This window comes from Hemitrygon akajei, chromosome 8, assembly GCF_048418815.1.
Source record: "Hemitrygon akajei chromosome 8, sHemAka1.3, whole genome shotgun sequence".
Taxonomy (NCBI): domain Eukaryota; kingdom Metazoa; phylum Chordata; class Chondrichthyes; order Myliobatiformes; family Dasyatidae; genus Hemitrygon; species Hemitrygon akajei.
In genome coordinates this window covers 35,733,292-35,752,990 of record NC_133131.1, presented here as the reverse complement: position 1 = coordinate 35,752,990, position 19,699 = coordinate 35,733,292, and the positions used below count along the sequence as shown (strand labels likewise).

At 39.5% G+C, this 19,699-nt stretch overlaps 1 protein-coding gene across 1 annotated transcript in view; it reads right to left on the bottom strand.

Moving 5' to 3' along the window:
- Positions 1–16,132: 16,132 nt before the first annotated feature.
- LOC140731792 (eosinophil peroxidase-like) overlaps positions 16,133–19,699 on the bottom strand; it is a 33,651-nt gene continuing 30,084 nt past the window's right edge. The window contains exons 14-15 of the mRNA XM_073053596.1: positions 18,475–18,636; positions 16,133–17,715 (exon numbers count right to left, since the gene is read on the bottom strand). Of these exons, the coding sequence (XP_072909697.1) occupies positions 17,216–17,715; positions 18,475–18,636 (662 nt within the window). The 3' untranslated portion in view covers positions 16,133–17,215. The remainder of the gene's footprint in view (positions 17,716–18,474; positions 18,637–19,699) is intronic.

Below are 19,699 nucleotides of genomic sequence, written 5' to 3'. Positions count from 1 at the left end.
AAAAACCAGTGTACTATGTCTAAACAATGGAGACTACAATGGGATGAGGGAGGATTTGGCTAGTGTAGCTGGGAACACAGGCTATATGGTGGTACAGCTGAGGAACAGTGGAAGACTTTCAAAGTTATTTTTCATGGTGCTCAACAGAAGTATCAGCAAGGGAGATGAGGCCGAGTACAGGGCTACAGTGGGAAACTTTGTTACATGGTGCGAGCAGAATCATCTGCAGCTTAATGTGAAAAAGACCAAGGAGCTGGTGGTGGACCTGAGGAGGGCTAAGGCACCGGTGACCCCTGTTTCCATCCAAGGGGTCAGTGTGGACATGGTGGAGGATTACAAATACCTGGGGATACGAATGGACAATAAACTGGACTGGTCAAAGAACACTGAGGCTGTCTACAAGAAGGGTCAGAGCCGTCTCTGTTTCCTGAGGAGACTGAGGTTCTTTAACATCTGCCGGACAATGCTGAGGATGTTCTACGAGTCTGTGGTGGCCAGTGCTATCATGTTTGCTGTTGTGTGCTGGGGCAGCAGGCTGAGGGTAGCCTCAGAATCAACAAACTCATTCGTAAGGCCAGTGATGTTGTGGGGGTGGAACTGGACACTCTGACGGTGGTGTCTGAAAAGGGGATGCTGTCCAAGTTGCATGCCATCTTGGACAATGACTCCCATCCACTCCATAATGTACTGGTTAGGCACAGGAGTACATTCAGCCAGAGACTCATTCCACCGAGATGCAACACTGAGCGTCATAGGAAGTCATTCCTACCTGTGGCCATCAAACTTTACAACTCCTCCCTCCGAGTGTCAGACACTCTGAGTCAATAGTCTGGTCCTGGACTTATTTCCACTTGGTAAGATTAACTTATTATTCTTTAAATATTTATGGTTTTATATTGCTATATTTCTTCACTATTCTTGGTTGGCATGACTGTAACGAAACCCAGTTTCCTTCGGGATTAATAAAGTATGTCTGTCTGTCTGTCTGTATATTCCAGTTAAAAGCAAGGACAGTAAGGGTGAGGAAAGCCAGCCTTGGATAACTAAGGAAATAAAAGAAGGTGCCAAACTAAAATCTGGTACATACAAAGTCATCAAGAGTAGTGGGAATCTGGAAGATTGGGAAAACTTTAAAAAGTGACAAAATACCGCTAAGTGAGCAATAAAGAAAGGGAAGGCAGATTATGAAAATAAACTAGCACAAAATGTAAAAGTGGATAGTAAAAGTTTTTATAATTATGTAAAGTGGGAAAGGGTGGCTAAAGTGAATGTAGGTCCCTTGGAGGACGAGACGGGGGTATAGATATTGGGTAATGAGGAAATGGCTGAATCTGTGAATGACTATATTGTATTGGTCTACATGGTGGAGGACACATCTAATATGCCAAATAGAGAAGTTATGGATGCAATGGGAGGTGAGGACCTTAATACTAAAGAGGTAGTGCTGAGCAAACATGAGGGCCTGAAGTCCCCTGATCCTGACGGAATGCATTCCAGGGTAATGAAAGAAATGGCAGAAGTTATAGTAGAGGCTTTGGTGATGATTAACCAAAATTTTCTGAACTCTGAACAGATCCTGGCAGATTTGAAGATGGCGAATGTCACGCCTCTGTTCTAAAAAGGATGTAGGCAAAAGGCAGGTAACAATAGGCCAGTTAGTTTAACTTCTGTAGTTGGGAAAATGCTTGAAGCTATCATTAAAGAATAGCGAGGTATCTGGAAAGAAATGGATCCGTCAGGCAGACACAGCATAGATTCAGCAAAGGCGGGTTCTGTTTGACAAGCTTACTGGGGTTCTTTGAGGATATAATGAGTGCAGCGGACAGAGGGAAACAGATGTTATTTAAACATGAGGAAATCTGTAGATGCTGGAAATTCAAGCAACACACACACAAAATGCTGGTGGAATGCAGCAGGACAGGCAGCACCTTTAGGGAGAAGCACTGTCGACGTTTTGGGCCGAGACCCTTTGCCAGGACTTTGTGATTCCTGACGAAGGGTCTCGGCCTGAAACGTCGACAGTGCTTCTTCCTATAGATGCTGCCTGGCCTGCTGCATTCCACCAGCATTTTGTGTGTGTTATTTACTTGGATTTCCAGAATGCATTCAATAAGGTGCCACATAAACGACTTATCCATAAGAAAAGGATGCATAGAGTTGGGGCTGATGTATTAACATGGATAGAGGATTAGTTAACTAATAGAAAGCAGAGAGTTGGGATACATGAATGTTACTCTGGTTGGCAATCAGTGGTGAACAATATGCCGCAGGGGTTGGTATTAGGCCTGCAACTGTTCATGATATACATTAACGATCTGGAAGAAGGGACCAAGTGTAGTGTATCTAAGTGTGCTGATGGTACTAAATTAAGTGAAAAAGCAAATTGTGCAGATGATACGAAGAGTCTGCAGAGAGATACAGATAGGTTAAGTGAATGGACAAAGGTCTGACAGATGGAATGCAATATTGGTAAATGCGAGGTCATTTACTTTGGAAGGAAAAATGAAAGAGCAGATTATTATTTAAATGGTAAAAAATTGCAGCATGCTGCTGTACAGAGGGACTTGGGAGTGCTTATGCAAGAATCACAAAAGGTTGGTTTGCAGGAGCAGCAGGCTATCAAGAAGGCAAATGGAATGTTGGCTTTCAGTGCTAGAAGGATTGAGTTTAAGAGCAGAGAGGTTATGCTGCAACTGTGCAGAGTCCTGGTGAGTCCACACCTGGAGTACTGCATGCAGTTCTGGTCTCCTTACTTGAGGAAGGATATACTGGCTTTGGAGGCAATGCATAGGAGGTTCACCAGATTGATTCTAGAGATGAGGGGGTTAGACTATGAGGAGAAATTGAGTTGCCTGGGACTGTACACAATGGAATTCAGAAGAATGAGAGGAGATCTTTTATAAGCATATAAAATCATGAAAGGGATAGATAGAGGCAGGAAATTTGTTTCCACTGGTAGGTGAGACTAGATCTAGGGGACATAGCCTCAAGATTCAGGGGAGTAGATTTAGGATGGAGATGAGGAGGAACTGCTTTTCCCAGAGAGTGGTGAATCTGTGGAATTCTCTGCCCAATGAAGCAGTGGAGGCTACCTCAGTAAATATATTTAAGCCAAGGTTGGATAGATTTTTGCACAGTAGGGGAATTAATGGCTATGGGGGAAAGGCAGGTAGGTGGAGATGAGTCCATGGCCAGAGCAGCCATGATCTTATTGAATGGCGGAGCAGGCTCGAAGAGCCAGATGGACTACTCTTTCTCCTATTTATTATGTTCTTATGTACCATCAGATTGAGTAGGTATGGAAAGGATGTTTCCCATGGTGGAGGTTCACCACCAGATCCCCCTGCATGTTCAAAGTAACTTTAATTTCAAAGAATATATGTCACTATATGGTATCTTGAGCAAGAGACAATCTGTAGATGCTGGAAATCCAAGTGGCAGTCACAAAATGCTGGAGGAACTCAGTCGGCCAGAGGTTCATTTCCTTGCAGGCATTTACAGTAGAACAAAGAAATGCAGTAGAATCATTGAAAAACTACACACAAAGACTGATAGATAACCAATGTGTTAAAAAAAAACAGAAACTCTGTGCAAGTTCAAATGAACAAAGAAACAAATAAATAATACTGAGAACATGAGTCATAGAGTCCTTGAAAGTGAGTCTGTAGGTTGTGGAATCCCTTCAGAGTTGAGGTGACTGTCATTATCCACCCTGGTTCAGGAGCTTGATGGTTGAAAGGTATTAACTGTTCCTGAACCAGGCAGTGTGGGACGTAAGGCTCCTGTATCACCTTCCAGATTGCAGCTGCAAGTAGAGAGCTTGGCCTGGACGGTGGGGGCTCTTGACAATAGATTCTACTTTCTTATCACAGCTCTCCTTGGAGATGTGCTCAGTGCTGGGGAGGGCTTTTCCTATGACAGACTAAGGTGTAGCCATCACTTATTGTAGGCTTTTCAATTCTTTGCAGTTGGCGTTTCCATGCAGGCCGTGATGCAACCAGTCGGGATACCCTCCATTGTACATCTTTAGAAGTTGGTCAAAGTTTTAGATGACATGCCAAGTCTGAGCAAACCTTTACAAAAGTAGGGGCACTTGTGCCTTCTTTTGTAATGGCACTTAGCAGCTGATCTTCTGAAATGATGAAGTCAAGGGATTTATGTCACAGGTCCTCTCCACTTCTGATCACCTAATGACGACTAGCTCATGGACTTCTGTTTTTCTCTACCTGTCATCGATAATCAGCTCTTTGGTTTTGCTGACAATGAATGAGCACCTCAGGATAAACTATGGCTGTTTAGGATTAGCCTTTCATACAGTTGAATCTTAGAATATTATCACAATATTGTTGGTTATCCAAGGATCATGGCACAGGATATCACTGCCCTCTGTTTTGAGAGGCTATTGGGAAAATATTTATTAACACAAAATGTTGGGACTAAACTAGCAGCAAATTTGGAGTCACTGCCGGTTACACGCTATAGGGAGATAGAGGAGTTGAAGGAAGGTAGCTGCGGGAATTTGGCCCAGGCTAAGGATTCCTCCAAATTTCCAACAATGTCTCAAATATTAGATTGTCATTTATTAATAAAAGCCATGTTAGGTTCTCCTGAGAGATGCTCAGGCTTGGACATTCCCATTGGTGAAACTATCTCCTGTGAGGATTGGAATACCTCCACTTGTCAACACAATAACCCCAATGGAGCCTCAACCTATGGAGTCAATGTTTCATACCTTAAAAAGCAACTATTGAAGCCTTGAAAACCTGGATCAAAGGGTTTCCACTATTGTTTGGAAGTTTCTGCTGTCAATAGTGTCAGGACCTCAGAGTACAATTTCTTAATAATCGGGCTCAGTCAGTAAATCAAGTGCCTCTACTCTCTATTCCTTGCTTCTCTACTCTCTATATGCATGACAGTATGGCTAAGCACACCTCCAATCCCATATTGAAATATGCCAATGACAATTTATTCACCAACAAAACAATATCCAATTATTAGGATTTGATAAACCTTTACAGCTTCAAATCAAAATACTGTTATTATTATCTTTCTTTTCTTTTTCAACCTTTTTATTAATATCAACATGATAAGAATAATAGAGTTATTGGGATTACAAAATTACAAAATTAAAATGAACATAAAAGGATACACAAGCAATAAGTACAATATAGTTAAGTTTTCCCAAATCATGAATGATACAACTATCATATAAACGAAACAACAACAAAAAACTAGGTATATCATGTTGAAAAAAAAAGAAAAGAGAAAAAGAGAAAAAAAAATTATTACCCTAAGAAAAACTAATCTAACAAACTAACCACTAACTACTAAAGAGAAAAAAAGGGAAGATTTTTTTTTTAAAAAATGGGCTGTTTATAGTATCTATAAAAAGACAAAGAATCATCAGTGTCCCCAACTCCGATCCTCTCAACATACATATAATCAAAACCGGAAAAACAAATAGGATTGGAACAGGGTCGAATTACATCATGTGAAAATATTGAATAAATGGCCTCCAAGTCTTTTCAAATTTAATAGAAGGGTCATATATGATAAATAAAAAGAGGGAGGGCTCTCGCGGAGCGGCCTGTCGGGAAGCGGCCTGGTCGAGGGAAGTGCCTGGTGTGAAAAGTGCTAGTCTTTGGCTCGAGAGTCTTTGGCGAGGAGACTACGCCAGGCACAATTGCAGAGGGTGAAGACATGACTGCTAAGCTGATTCAGTGTGCTACGTGCATGATGTGGGAGGTCAGGGACACTGATGGTGCCCCTGGCTGCTACAGCTGTGGAAAGTGTGTCCAGATTCAGCTTCTGAAGGAGCATGTTGCAGCACTGAAGAAAGAACTGGATGACCTCAGGTTTATCCGCGAAAACGAGGGTTTTCTGGGCAGGATCTACAGTGAGGTCATTACACCGAGGATACCAGAAGAGAGAAAAGGGACGACGATGAGGAAGGAAAGGATGCTTGAAGTACAGGAGACCCCAGGGGATGTACCTCTCGTAAACAGGTTCACCTTCTTGGAAGCTGTCAGGACAGAAGATACTGCCAGTCTGAGAGGCGGACAGGTCTGTGAGCCGAAAATTCGTGCAGAAGCAGAGCCGAGGAGTCAGACATCAGGAAGAGCCGTGGTAGTAGGAGGTACAGAAGGTCCATAGTAAGAGGTACAGAAAGGGGTTTCTGTGGCAACAGGCGAGATTTAAGGATGGTGTGTTGCCTCCCTGGTGCTAGGATCCAGGACATCACGGACCGATTGCAGGGAATCCTCAAGGGTGAAGGTGAACAGCCGGAACTGGTAGTGCATATCGGCACAAATGACATCGGGAAGAAGAGGAAGGACATTCTGCAGCGGGACTTCAGAGAACTCGGAAGAAGGCTGAAAAGCAGGACTTCCAGGGTGGTTATCTCTGGTTCGCTTCCAGTTCCTCGTGCTGGAGAGGGCAGGAACAGGGAGATAATGGATCTGAATGTGTGGCTGAGGAACTGGTGCAGGAAGCAAGGATTTACATTCTTGGACCACTGGGATCTGTTTTGGGGTAGGGATGAATTGTACAAAAGGGACGGGTTGCACCTTAATAGGCTGGGGACCAGCATTCTGGCAGACAGGTTTGCCACTGCAACATGGATGTGTTTAAACTAAGTAGTTGGGGGGGAGGGGATGAACTGGAAATATAAGGATGGAGTTAAAGGGAAAGTGAAAATAAGAAAAGTTAAAAAGGACAACAGAATCAATGGAGTAGAAAGCTCAATAAGAGATCTTACAGTATGGCCAAGTGAAATAGGAATTGATATGAAAGGAGAGGGGAGTACCGAATTAAAAGTATTATATATGAATGCACGAAGTATAAGGAATAAAGTAGATGAGCTTGAGGCTCAGTTGGAAATTGGCAAGTACGATGTTGTGGAAATAACTGAGACATGGCTTCAAGCAGACAGGGCCTGGGAAATGAATATTCAAGGATATACATCTTATCAAAAGAACAGACTGACTGGCAGAGGGGGTGAGGTGGCTCTGTTGGTGAGGAATGATATTCAGTCCCTTGCGAGGGGGGACATAGAATTTGGGGATGTAGAGTCAGTATGGATAGAACTGAGAAATTCTAAGGGTAGAAAGACCCTAATGGGAGTTATCTACAGGCCCCCAAACAGCAGTCTGGATGTAGGGTGTAAGTTGAATGAAGAGTTAAAATTGGCATGTCGCAAAGGTAATGATACAGTTGTCATGGGGGATTTCAACATGCAGGTAGACTGGGAGAATCAGAATGGTACTGGACCCCAAGAAAGGGAGTTTGTGGAGTGCCTCCGAGATGGATTCTTAGAACAGCTTGTACTGGAGCCTACCAGGGAGAAGGCAATTCTAGATTTAGTGTTGTGCAATGAACCGGATTTGATCAGGGACCTCGAGGTAAAGGAACCATTAGGAGGTAGTGACCATAATATGATATGTTTTAACCTACAATTTGAGAAGGAGAAGGGAAAATCGGATGTGTCGGTATTACAGTTCAACAAAGGGAACTATGGAGCTATGAGGGAGGAGCTGGCCAAAGTTCAATGGAACAATACCCTAGCAGGGAAGACAGTGGAACAAAAGTGGCAGGTATTTCTGGGAATAATGCAGAAGGTGCAGGATCGGTTCATTCCAAAGAGGAAGAAAGATCCTAAGGGGAGTAAGGGGCAGCTGTGGCTGACGAGGAAAGTAAAGGGCAGTATAAAAATAAAAGAGAAGAAGTATAACATAGCAAAGATGAGCGGGAAACCGGAGGACTGGGAAGCTTTTAAAGAGCAACAGAAGATAACAAAAAAGGCCATACACCAAGAAAAAATGAGGTACGAAGGTAAACTAGCCAAGACTATAAAGGAGGATAGTAAAAGCTTCTTTAGGTATGTGAATAGCAAAAAAATAGTTAAGACCAAAATTGGGCCATTGAAGACAGAAACGGGTCAATTTATTATGGGGAACAAGGAAATGGCAGATGAGTTGAACAGGTACTTTGGATCTGTCTTCACTCGGGAAGACACAAACAATCTCCCAGATGTAATAGTGGCCAAAGGAACTAGGGTAAAGGATAAAGGATGAACTGAAGGAAATTTATATTAGGCAAGAAACGGTGTTGGATAGACTGTTGAGTCTGAAGGCTGATAAGTCCCCGGGACCTGATGGTCTGCATCCCAGGGTACTTAAAGAGGTGGCTCTAAAAATCGTGGATGCATTGGTAATCATTTTCCAATGTTCTATAGATTCAGGAACAGTTCCTGCTGATTGGAGGGTGGCTAATGTTGTCCCACTTTTCAAGAAAGGAGGGAGAGAGAAAACAGGGAATTATAGACCGGTTAGCCTGACATCAGTGGTGGGAAAGATGGGAGGAAATTACGACACATTTGGATAGCAGTAGAAGGATCAGTCTGAGTCAGCATGGAATTATGAAGGGAAAATCATGCTTGACTAATCTTCTGGAGTTTTTTGAGGATGTAACTATGAAAATGGACAAGGGAGAGCCAGTGGATGTAGTGTACCTGGACTTTCAGAAAGCTTTTGATAAAGTCCCATATAGGAGATTAGTGGGCAAAATTAGGGCACATGGTATTGGGGGCAGAGTACTGGCATGGATTGAAAATTGGCTGGCTGACAGGAAACAAAGAGTAGTGATTAATGGGTCCCTTTCGGAATGGCAGTCTGTGACCAGTAGGGTACCGCAAGGTTCGGTGCTGGGACCGCAGCTGTTTACAATATACATTAATGATTTAGATGAAGGGATTAAAAGTAACATTAGCAAATTTGCTGATGACACAAAGCTGGGTGGCAGTGTGAAATGTCAGGAGGATGTTATGAGAATGCAGGGTGACTTGGACAGGTTGGGTGAGTGGGCAAATGTATGGCAGATGCAGTTTAATGTGGATAAATGTGAGCTTATCCACTTTGGTGGCAAGAACAGGAAGGCAGATTACTATCTAAATGGAGTCAAGTTAGGAAAAGGGGAAGTACAACAAGATCTAGGTTTCCTTGTACATCAGTCAATGAAAGCAAGCATGCAGGTACAGCAGGCAGTGAAGAAAGCTAATGGCATGCTGGCTTTTATAACAAGAGGAATTGAGTATAGGAGTAAAGAGGTCCTTCTGCAGCTGTACAGGGCCCTGGTGAGACCCCACCTGAAGTATTGTGTGCAGTTTTGGTCTCCAAATTTGAGGAAGGACATTCTTGCTATTGAGGGAGTGCAGCGTAGGTTCACAAGGTTAATTCCCGGAATGGCGGGTCTGTCATATGTTGAAAGATTGGAGCGACTGGGCTTGTATACACTGGAATTTAGAAGGATGAGAGGGGATCTGATTGAAACATATAAGATTATTAAGGGATTGGACACACTGGAGGCAGGAAGCATGTTCCCACTGATGGGTGAGTCCAGAACTAGAGGCCACAGTTTAAGAATAAGCGGTAGGCCATTTAGAACAGAGATGCGGAAAAACTTTTTCACCCAGAGAGTGGTGGACATGTGGAATGCTCTGCCCCAGAAAGCAGTGGAGGCCAAGTCTCTGGATGCATTCAAGAGAGAGTTAGATAGAGCTCTTATAGATAGTGGAGTCAAGGGATATGGGGAGAGGGCAGGAACAGGGTACTGATTGTGTATGATCAGCCATGATCACAGTGAATTGTGGTGCTGGCTAGAAGGGCCAAATGGCCTACTCCTGCACCTACTGTCTATTGTCTATTGTCTTCTAATTTTTTTCCAAATTTAGACATAACATAGTTTGAGAAAACCAATGAAATATGGTAGGGGGATTAATTTCTTTCCAATTCAACAAAATAGATCTTCTAGCCATTAATGTAAGGAATGCAATCATCCGACAAGCAGAAGAAGATAAATGAATTGACTCTATTATTGGTAAACCAAAAATTACAGTAATAGGATAAGGTTGTAAATCAATGTTCAATACCGTGGAAATAATATCGAAAATGTCTTTCCAATATCTTTTCAAAAGCGGACATGACCAAAACAAATGAGTTAAAGAAGCTATCTCAGAATGACATCTGTCACATATAGGATTTATGTGGGAATAAAAACGAGCCAATTTATCCTTGGACATATGAACCCTGTGCACTACTTTAAACTGTACCAATGAATGTTTTGCACATATAGAGGATAAATTAACTAATTAAAGAATTTTATCCCAATTCTCAATAGGGATAGTAAGGTTAAGTTCTCTTTCCCAATCATTTTTAATCTTATAAAAGGCCTCTGAACGTATTTTCATAATTATATTGTAAATATTATAGATTTTGTTTCTGGTTATTGGTGTAGGTTTATTTTACATTTTATATTCCTATTAAAGCTTTTCTTTATCGATGTACTAATCTTTTTAATTTACTTACTTTAACCATTGTATTTTATTTTTTGGTCATTATTATTAATTCTCTGAAGGTGAATTTTTTTAACGTTTTGATATATATCTTTTTTTCATTTTTTTGTGTAACTAAGATGGCGGTTTCTTTTTAAAAATACTTGCTTTTTTTGATTTCGCCATTTTTTTGGTCTTCTTCTTCCTATAATGCCTTTCTTATCACATCCTAACTTTTATTTGTTCGGGTTTTAACCCGATTTATAAGTTACCAGTGTTCATATTCTTTTTGTTTTCTTTTTACTAGCAATTATATTAAGAAGTCTGTTTTAGCATAGTGTTAATTACTTTTTAGGGTTTTGGGTGGATTTTTTCTTTCTCCTTTATATCTTTGGAGTTACCTTCTGGAGACAAGGGCGTAGATTTAGTGTCACGCTTTTTTTCCCTGGCCTCCTTTAGGCTCAGGAGGGTCTCTTTTTCATGGGTGGTGGGTGGGGGGTTTCTTTCTAATTCAATTGGTCTTTTTATTAGTTTTTCTAGTTTTTTCATTTGGGCTAATTTCAAACTACTAAAATGTCCGATTTGTCGTCATTTCCAGTTCCTCCATTTATTTTAGTTCCTCTTCCGGGTGCATGAGTTCATACTTTGGTTAACTCTTTATATAAAAAAGGGTTGATTTTAGAAATAAGGCTCAGACCATTAATTTTGTCTCTTGGAATACTAATGGCTTAAACCATCCGATTAAACGGAAAAAGATTTTTAAAGTATTCCAAAGACTGAAAGCTCATATTATTTTTGCACAAGAAACTCATGTGAGGAAAGAGGACATTCAACGTTTTTTTTAGGTTTTGGAGGGATCAACAGTACCATTCGAATTCGAATGCCAAAGTAAAAGGAGTTTCAATTTTTATTGACTCCTCTATTACATTTGTTCAACATGATATTATTTCGGATCCGAATGGTAGATTTTTGTTAATTACTGGGATACTTTTTAATAAGAAGGTTGTTATGGTTAATGTTTACGCTCCAAATGTGGATTATCCTGATTTCTTTAAGTCTTTATTTACTTCTCTACCTAATCTAAATGAATATATGTTAATAATGGGTGGTGACTTCAATTGTTGCTTAAATCCTTTGCTGGATAGATCTATATCCATTCAGACTTTACCAAATAAGTCAGCCACTTATATCAATTCTTTTTTGACTGATACTGGAATTGTCAATATTTGGAGATTTCTACATCCTAAGGACAAAGAGTTTTCATTTTTCTCACATCTATCATTCTTACTCGAGAATTGACTACTTTTTCATTGACTCTCGTTTTATTCCACCTGTAATTGGTTGTAATTATGACGTTATAGCCATCTCTGATCATGCTCCAATGAAACTTTCTATTAAATTAATGGACACAGCTCCTAGTACTAAGCAATGGCGATTTGATTCTACCTTACTACAAAATCCGGATTTCATTAAATTTATAAAGGAACAGATTGATTTCTTCTTTTCAACTAATTCCACGGATGAAATCTCCTGCGGAACACTTTGGGACACTTGTAAAGCATATATACGTGGACAGATTATCTCCTATTCTGTTGGTTTGAGAAAACATATAAGATTATTAAGGGATTGGACAAGATAGAGGCAGGAAATATGTTCCAGATGCTGGGAGAGTCCAGTACCAGAGGGCATGGTTTGAGAATAAGGGGTAGGTCATTTAGGACACAGTTAAGGAAAAACTTCTTCTCCCAGAGAGTTGTGGGGGTCTGGAATGCACTGCCTCGGAAGGTAGTGGAGGCCAATTCTCTGGATGCTTTCAAGAAGGAGCTAGATAGGTATCTTATGGATAGGGGAATCAAGGGATATGGGGACAAGGCAGGAACCGGATATTGATAGTAGATGATCAGCCATGATCTCAAAATGGCGGTGCAGGCTCGAAGGGCTGAATGGTCTACTTCTGCACCTATTGTCTATTGTCTATAAGAAGAAAACTCTTATTGGTTGACAAGATTAAAGAAATTGACAAGAAATATTCGATTGCTCCTAGTAAGGAGCTTTACTAACAAAGGGTTGAGCTTCAAATGGAACACAGTTTGTTACTTACATTTTCGATTGAAAATCAATTAATGAAAACCAGAAGTGATTTTTATATACGTAGTGATAAATTGGGTAAACTGTTAGCTAACCAATTGAAGAATGCTTCAGTTAAACGTCAAATTATTAAGATTCGCCAACAGAATGGTGAACTGACAGTTAATCATGATGAGATAAATAAATCTTTTCAAGATTTTTATACCTCCCTGTATCATTCTGAATTTCCTCATGATCATAATACCATGCATGATTTTTTAGAGAAATTGAATTTTCCAAAATTATCATCTGAAGAACTTTTAATATTAGAAACTCCTATTACGGATACAGAAATTAAAGGTGTTATTTCCTCTATGAATTCCAGGAAAGCACCAGGTCCAGTTGGGTATACAGTGGAATTTTAAAAGTTTTTTTCCTCTACTCTTTCTCCTTGGTTATGCAGGGTTTTTGAAGAAGCAATTAGACTAGGTAAACTACCACAATCTTTTTATAGAGCTTCCATTTCTTTAATATTGAAAAAAGATAAAGGCCCTACTGACTGTGCATCCTATAGACCAATATCTTTATTGAATGTAGATTCCAAGATCTTTTCCAAGTTATTGGCGACCAGGCTGGAGAAGGTATTACCTCGAATTATCTCGGAGGATCAAACTGGTTTTATTAAAAATCGTTATTCTTTTTTCAATATTCAGAGATTATTGAGTATTGTTTATACTCCTTCACGCAGTACCTCAGAATGTGTCATTTCATTAGATGCGGAGAAAGCATTTGATAGAGTTGAATGGCCATATTTATTTACTGTGCTTGAGAAGTTTAATTTTAGTCCGACATTTATATCCTGGATTAAATTGATATATCATACTCCAGTAGCCTCGGTTTTTACTAATAATCAAAGATCTCCTTCTTTTTCATTTATTTCGGGGTACCAGGCAAGGCTGTCCTCTTAGTCCATTATTATTTGATATTGCTCTGGAACCTTTGGCAATTGCTATTAGAGAATCACCTAACATTTTTGGCATTACTCGAGGGATAGATATACATAAGTTATCATTATACGCAGATGATCTGTTATTATACATTTCTGATCCTGAGAAATCCATTCCTGCAGTTAAATCATTATTGGCTCAGTTTAGTAATTTTTCCGGGTATAAATTGAATCTTAATAAGAATGAATTGTTCCCCTTAAATAGACAGGTTCTAATTCATGGAAATTTACCTTTTAAATTAGTTAATGACTTTTTTATATAGTTAGGGATTAAAATTACAAAAAATCATAAGGAGTTATTCAAGGTTAATTTTTTACCCTTAATTGATCAGATTAAATGTTTGTTTACTAAATGGTCACCATTGTCTTTATCTCTGATAGGTCGGATTAATGCTATTAAGATGATTATTTTACCCAAGTTCTTATATATATTTCAAGCGGTACCAATTTTTATTCTAAAATCCTTTTTTGACAATGTTGATTCAAATATTTCCTCATATATATGGCAGAATAAAAATCCTAGATTGGGTAAAAGATATTTACAGAAGTCAAAGAAGGAAGGTGGATTGGCATTGCCTAATTTTAGATTTTATTATTGGGCAATTAATATTCGATATTTGAATTGTTGGTTAAGGGATCTGGATTTATCTCCTAGCCCTCATTGGGTAAATCTGGAAACTAAATCTGTACAAGGATTTTCTTTGGGTTCTATTTTAGGGACCTCTCTTCCCTTTGCTCTTTCTAAATGAATTGACAATCCAATAGTTAAGTACACTTTACGTATATGGTTTCAATTTCGGAAATTTTTTGGGTTGAACCAGTTTGTTTTAGCAATTCCTATTGTATCCAATTTCTTTTTTCATCCCTCTATTATGGACCAAGCTTATTCAGCTTGTAAGACTAAAGGTATACTACGATTTTCTGATTTATTTTTGGATAATTCTTTTATGTCTTTTGAACAATTATCTAATAAATATAATTTGCCTAGATCTCATTTTTTTTTTTAGATATTTACAGATTAGGAATTGTTTAAACACTGACCTTTCCAAATCTTGTTTCTTCGGGTATTTTGGAGAAATTGTTAGAACTAAATCCTTTTCAGAAAGGTGTAATATCAAATGTTTACTGCTATTATTATCTAAAACACACTTGAACCCCTGAGGGCCCACAGGTGGTAATAGGTCAGCTTATGCAGAAGGATTGGTCTCCTGGTTGTCTGGTGCCAACGCTCAATGTCAGCAAACTGAAGAGCCCATTCTTGGCTTCTGGAAGTGGCAAAGAAGGCAGACATACTGTATACCAGTCTACATTAGGGTATCGGTGGTAGAGAGAGTTGGCATCTTTAAATTCCTGGGTGTTAACTTTTCAGATGACCTGTCCTGAGCCCAGCACTTATTTGCAATCATAAACAGTATGCTGCACTGTTAACTTTCTAAAGGAGATCAGGAGATTTAGCTCATCACCAAACATTCTATCAAATTTCTGTAGACGTACTGTTGAATGCATCCTGACTGGTTGCATCATGGCCTGGCACAATAATTCCAATGCACAGGAATATAAGAAGCTGCACAGAACAGTAGACTCTGACCAATACATCTTTCTATAAGACCATAAGATATAGGAGTAGAATTAGGCTATTTGGCCAGTTGAGTCTGCATTGCCATTCAATCATGACTGATCTTTTTTGTTCCCCCTCCTTAGCCCCAGTCCCCGGCATTCTCCCTGTAACCTCTTTTGATGCCATGGCCAATCAAGAACCTATCAATCTCCACCTTAAATATACCCAATAACCTGGCCTCCACAGCAGATTGTGGTAACAAGTTCCACAAATTCACCACCCCACTGGCTAAAGAAATTTCTCCGCATCTCTGTTTTAAATGGACATTCCTCTATCCTGAGGCTGTTCTCTCTTCTCCTAGACTCCTCCACCAAGGGAAACATCCTTTTCATGTCTGCTCTGTCCAGGCCTTTCAACGTTTGAAAGGTTTCTAAGAGATCCTCCTTCCCCCAACCATCCTGCTAAATTCCGACGAGTTCCCCATATGATAATTCTTTCATGTCCAGAATCATCCTAGTGAACCACCTCTGAACCTTCTCCGTGCCAGGACATCTTTTCTTAGTTAAGGAGCCCAAAACTGTTCATAATACTCAAGGTGAGGCCTCACCAGTGTCTTACAAAGCTTCAGCATCACATCCCTGCTCTTATAGACCTCTTGAAATGAATGCTAACATTGCATTTGCCTTCCTCACCACCAACTCAACCTAAAGGTTAGCATTTAGGGTGTTCTGTGCGAGGACCCCCAAGTCCCTTTGCATCTCAGGTTTTTTGGATTTTCTCCCTATTTAGAAAGCAGTCTGCACATTTATTTTTTTCTACCAAAGTGCATGACCATGCATTTTCCAGCACTGTATTTCATTTGCCACTTTCTTACCCATTCTCCTACTCTGTCTAAGTCCTTCTGCAGTCTTCCTGTTTCCTCAACACTACCTGCCCCTCCAACAATCTTCATATCATCTGCAAAGTTGGGAGGGAAGCCAGCTATTCCATTACCTAGATCATTGAAATAGAGCATAAAAAAATGCAGTCTCAATACTGATCCCTGTCAACACCACTAGCCACTGGCAGCCAACCAGAAGGGGATCCTGTTATTCCCACTTTCTGCCTCCTACTAATCAGCCAATTCTCTAACCATGCTAGGGTTGTGTACTGTATGCATACTTTACAATAAATGTACTTTGAAACTTTTGTTTATTATCTTCCAACAATGTTCACTTACATTATTGAGGTTGAAAGGGAAATACAACAAATTTAGTATGTCTGAAATAAAAACAAAAATGCTGGAAAATAATCGTTGGTCAGGCAGAGAGGAACATAAATTGCACCATGAGATTTTCCTGTATTTTGTGTTTCCAGTTACTGTTCAAGCTGAAGTCCTGCAAATGCACAAACTCCGCTTCTAGCAGGTACTAGTACTGAACATTGTGTGTTTATGAGAATGTTAGGTTGGCGTCCTAAACAATATCACAACCAACCATTTTCATGGCCTCATGAAGGTTAATAATAGTTGCTAGATATCAAAGAAATGCAGAAATAGTTTTAACTTCTTTCGGAAAAACAAAATTGCATTTACTTTTGAAAGTGTGTTTTTAAATCTGGAATGTACTGTCAGTAGTTTTTAGAAAACAGCCTGGAATAGGACAATTTATGTACAGTGGAAATATAATGCATGAACTTAAATATTTATATCCTTTAATGTTCATATTTTTAGAATCACCTTCATAAAAGCAGAAAAATATTTTACTGACTGAATTTGAGGAAATCTAAACATTTTGTGTCAATCAACCAAATTGGTGAAAATTATTATTAGCAACATAAGTCAGCAGTTTTCTACAATGAAGTTCTAAAAGCAGTTCAGGGAGAGGGTGTAGCAAGAACTGGCACACTACTACAACATACAAAGATTAGCTGTGGTAGCATTTGTACTTTAAAGAACTAGGATTGATTAAGGAAGTGTTAAAAAGCTGGATTCCAATGCACCACCTTCATTGGTATGGCTTCTCACATTTTGTAAGATTTGATTAAAATAAACTTATTTAATATATTGCTTGGCATGCCAATTTGGGTCTTAACCTTCCTACACTGAGACAAATATTAGAAAAGGAGAGGAACCTATGTGTCAATGGCATCCAGCTTGGTGTAAAAAGATTCCATTAGTGGCCCATGATATCCAAGATCAAAAAACAAATCAAAAAATATACTTTTGACATTCAACTGGTAAAATAAATGATGTTTTTCCAGAAATAAGGGCAAGTTATTAAACTGAATAGATTAAATGCCCCTGAAAATAGATGTCATTATAAATTCTTTGTGATCCCTGCTGAATTTCTAGCCAAACTTTATCACCAGCTTTTAGTTGATAGATGATATCACCTACTAAAAGGTTTGCTGAACTTCTTTCTGAGTTAATCACTGAAAGTCCATTAATTTTCAAAGCTAAACTTACTCTGCTAGCAATTTCCCAACTATATGAAAATTGATATACCCCAGGGAAAACACAAGTAAATATTCCTGTATCACAGTTGAAATGTTTCTGGCCATTATAGATCTCAGTTTCACATGGAATTGGAATTAAAAGAAATGGGTGTGTATTTCTTGTTTTAAGTTTTGCAGTAAAGGCTGATTGTTTTATTTTTTGTAGACATGCACTGCAATCTCCTTCAGGTCTCTGTGGTCCAGTGTCACCTTTTTCTCCTTTGTCTCCTTTATCTCCTTTAAGATTACTGCTACATGGAGTTTCCAGGTCTTCAGCATTGGCTGCAAAAATAGATCATCATATTTATCCAATCAGTAGAAAATTCATAACTTGATTAACTGAATTTAAATCTTCACAGCATAGAAATACTAAAGAGCAGGATCAAGGATGTCAGAACATCCTGTTCTTGATAATTTGAGCAGTATTATTTTGGAAACTGTATGCCCCAGGTTGATTTCTAGGCCCAGAACTGTCAACAAGCAGAAGCTGGGGGGTCAGTGTGCTGAACTGAATGCTGGGTTGTGGGACACAGCTGACAAAAGAGTGTTGTGATAATTCTTGTTTCCTTTTGAAGGTGTCCTGTTGCTGGCAGGGAGACAAAATTTCTTAGAGTTTCATTTAAGTGGAGAATATTGTGTCCTCAGATAGTCTGCAAGAGTTGCTCTTTGAAGTAATGATATAGAAGTGCAATTTAATTCAGGGTAGGCCTTGAGTTATTCTAATTTCTCGTAAGTATTAGAGTTGTATAAAATCTGGAAATTAGTTTCAATTAGATTTTCACACTATAACATCTTACACTTTTCCATGGTTGGTTCTTTCTAAGAAGTGTTTAAGAAACAAAGGCAATAGGTATGTTGCACTAGATGGGTGAGAATCCAATGGAAGACATTTGTTATATTGTTGATTTCAATAACATGAAGATGAGCCAAGTGAACCTCTCACTCAGATGAGTACACAAATGGAACTTAATGAACTTGTGTTTATACTTAACCATAAAGGCAAACATTTTAACTCATTAGATACTGGATTCCAGCCCTTACCTACACAGCTGGGTGGTCGCTGCTCCCACTGTCCATTACTCAGACATGTTATCGTGTCTGCTCCCTGTATGATGAATCCGGACTGACAGGTGTACCTCACCGAAGATTTACAGATAGAGAAATGGGCATGATCCACAGAGGGGACAGCACCACATGGGGTCACTGTAAATGAAGCAGATAGTAACTGGTTAAATGAATTGAGACCATGTAGCACATGAGGAAATGTGTAAATCACAGTAAAATGCTCAGATTACTAGTAAGGCAAAATGAATCACACTGGTAGGGAATGTATGGGAAATGTTGAAAGGCTCAATTCTACTGAATATTAACCATGAAGAAATAAACGTAATGTGAAAGGAGTGAAGCCTTGCTACAGGTAAGGAGGATTGAGTTGAAACAGATGCACAGCGATTCCATTCACCAAGACACAGCCAAACACAGTGAACTGTAACATTCCTTAATGACTTATGAAGTTCACTGCCAGGATGCTCCCAAATAATGGACTACTACCATATGACATTCAACACGCCCATATATGAGATAATGCTGCTCATCTTCATTGTTACTTACTTTAGATTTTCTAATAGTGATAAATATCGTGGAATGATTCTATCCACCCAGACAGAGCTTTAAAAACAATGATATTTAACTCTGAACAACATCTACTTTACTGTTGAATGTTGGGTGTAATTCTGTGGCAGCCATTATCACCAATGAATCAATGCTTATGCACCCATTTCAGCACTATGATCTTGTAATTGTCACCATTAGTAAGAGATATCTAACAGTTATCCTACTTTCTCTTTCAGAGGATGGATAAAATACCTGTAGCTGTGTCACAGAGGAACAAAGTATCGAAACTAACTTTATGGCCAATCTGTATCCCTTATTCAACATCAATCAAATAGATATCACATTGTACTATAAAATAGATGCCACATCGTACTATAGGTAGTCATAGCCAAAGGGTGGTAGTGGGGACAAACTCCCACTGCTAAACAAATGCTCTTCATGGTGTGCATCTCAAAAGGCCTCTGACAACCAAGTCCAACTCCTGGCATTCACGTGTGGCATAGTTCTTATGCCCAGCGGAGCTGTTCTCACTGACAGGAGAAGGGGCAAAGGCGGGCCACTGGCGTCTTAAAACCAGTTGCTCCGGGCAGATGGGGCTCGTTAACCACGGACGGTAGCTCATCTAGGAGAGGGAAAGCTCCAATTTCAAACC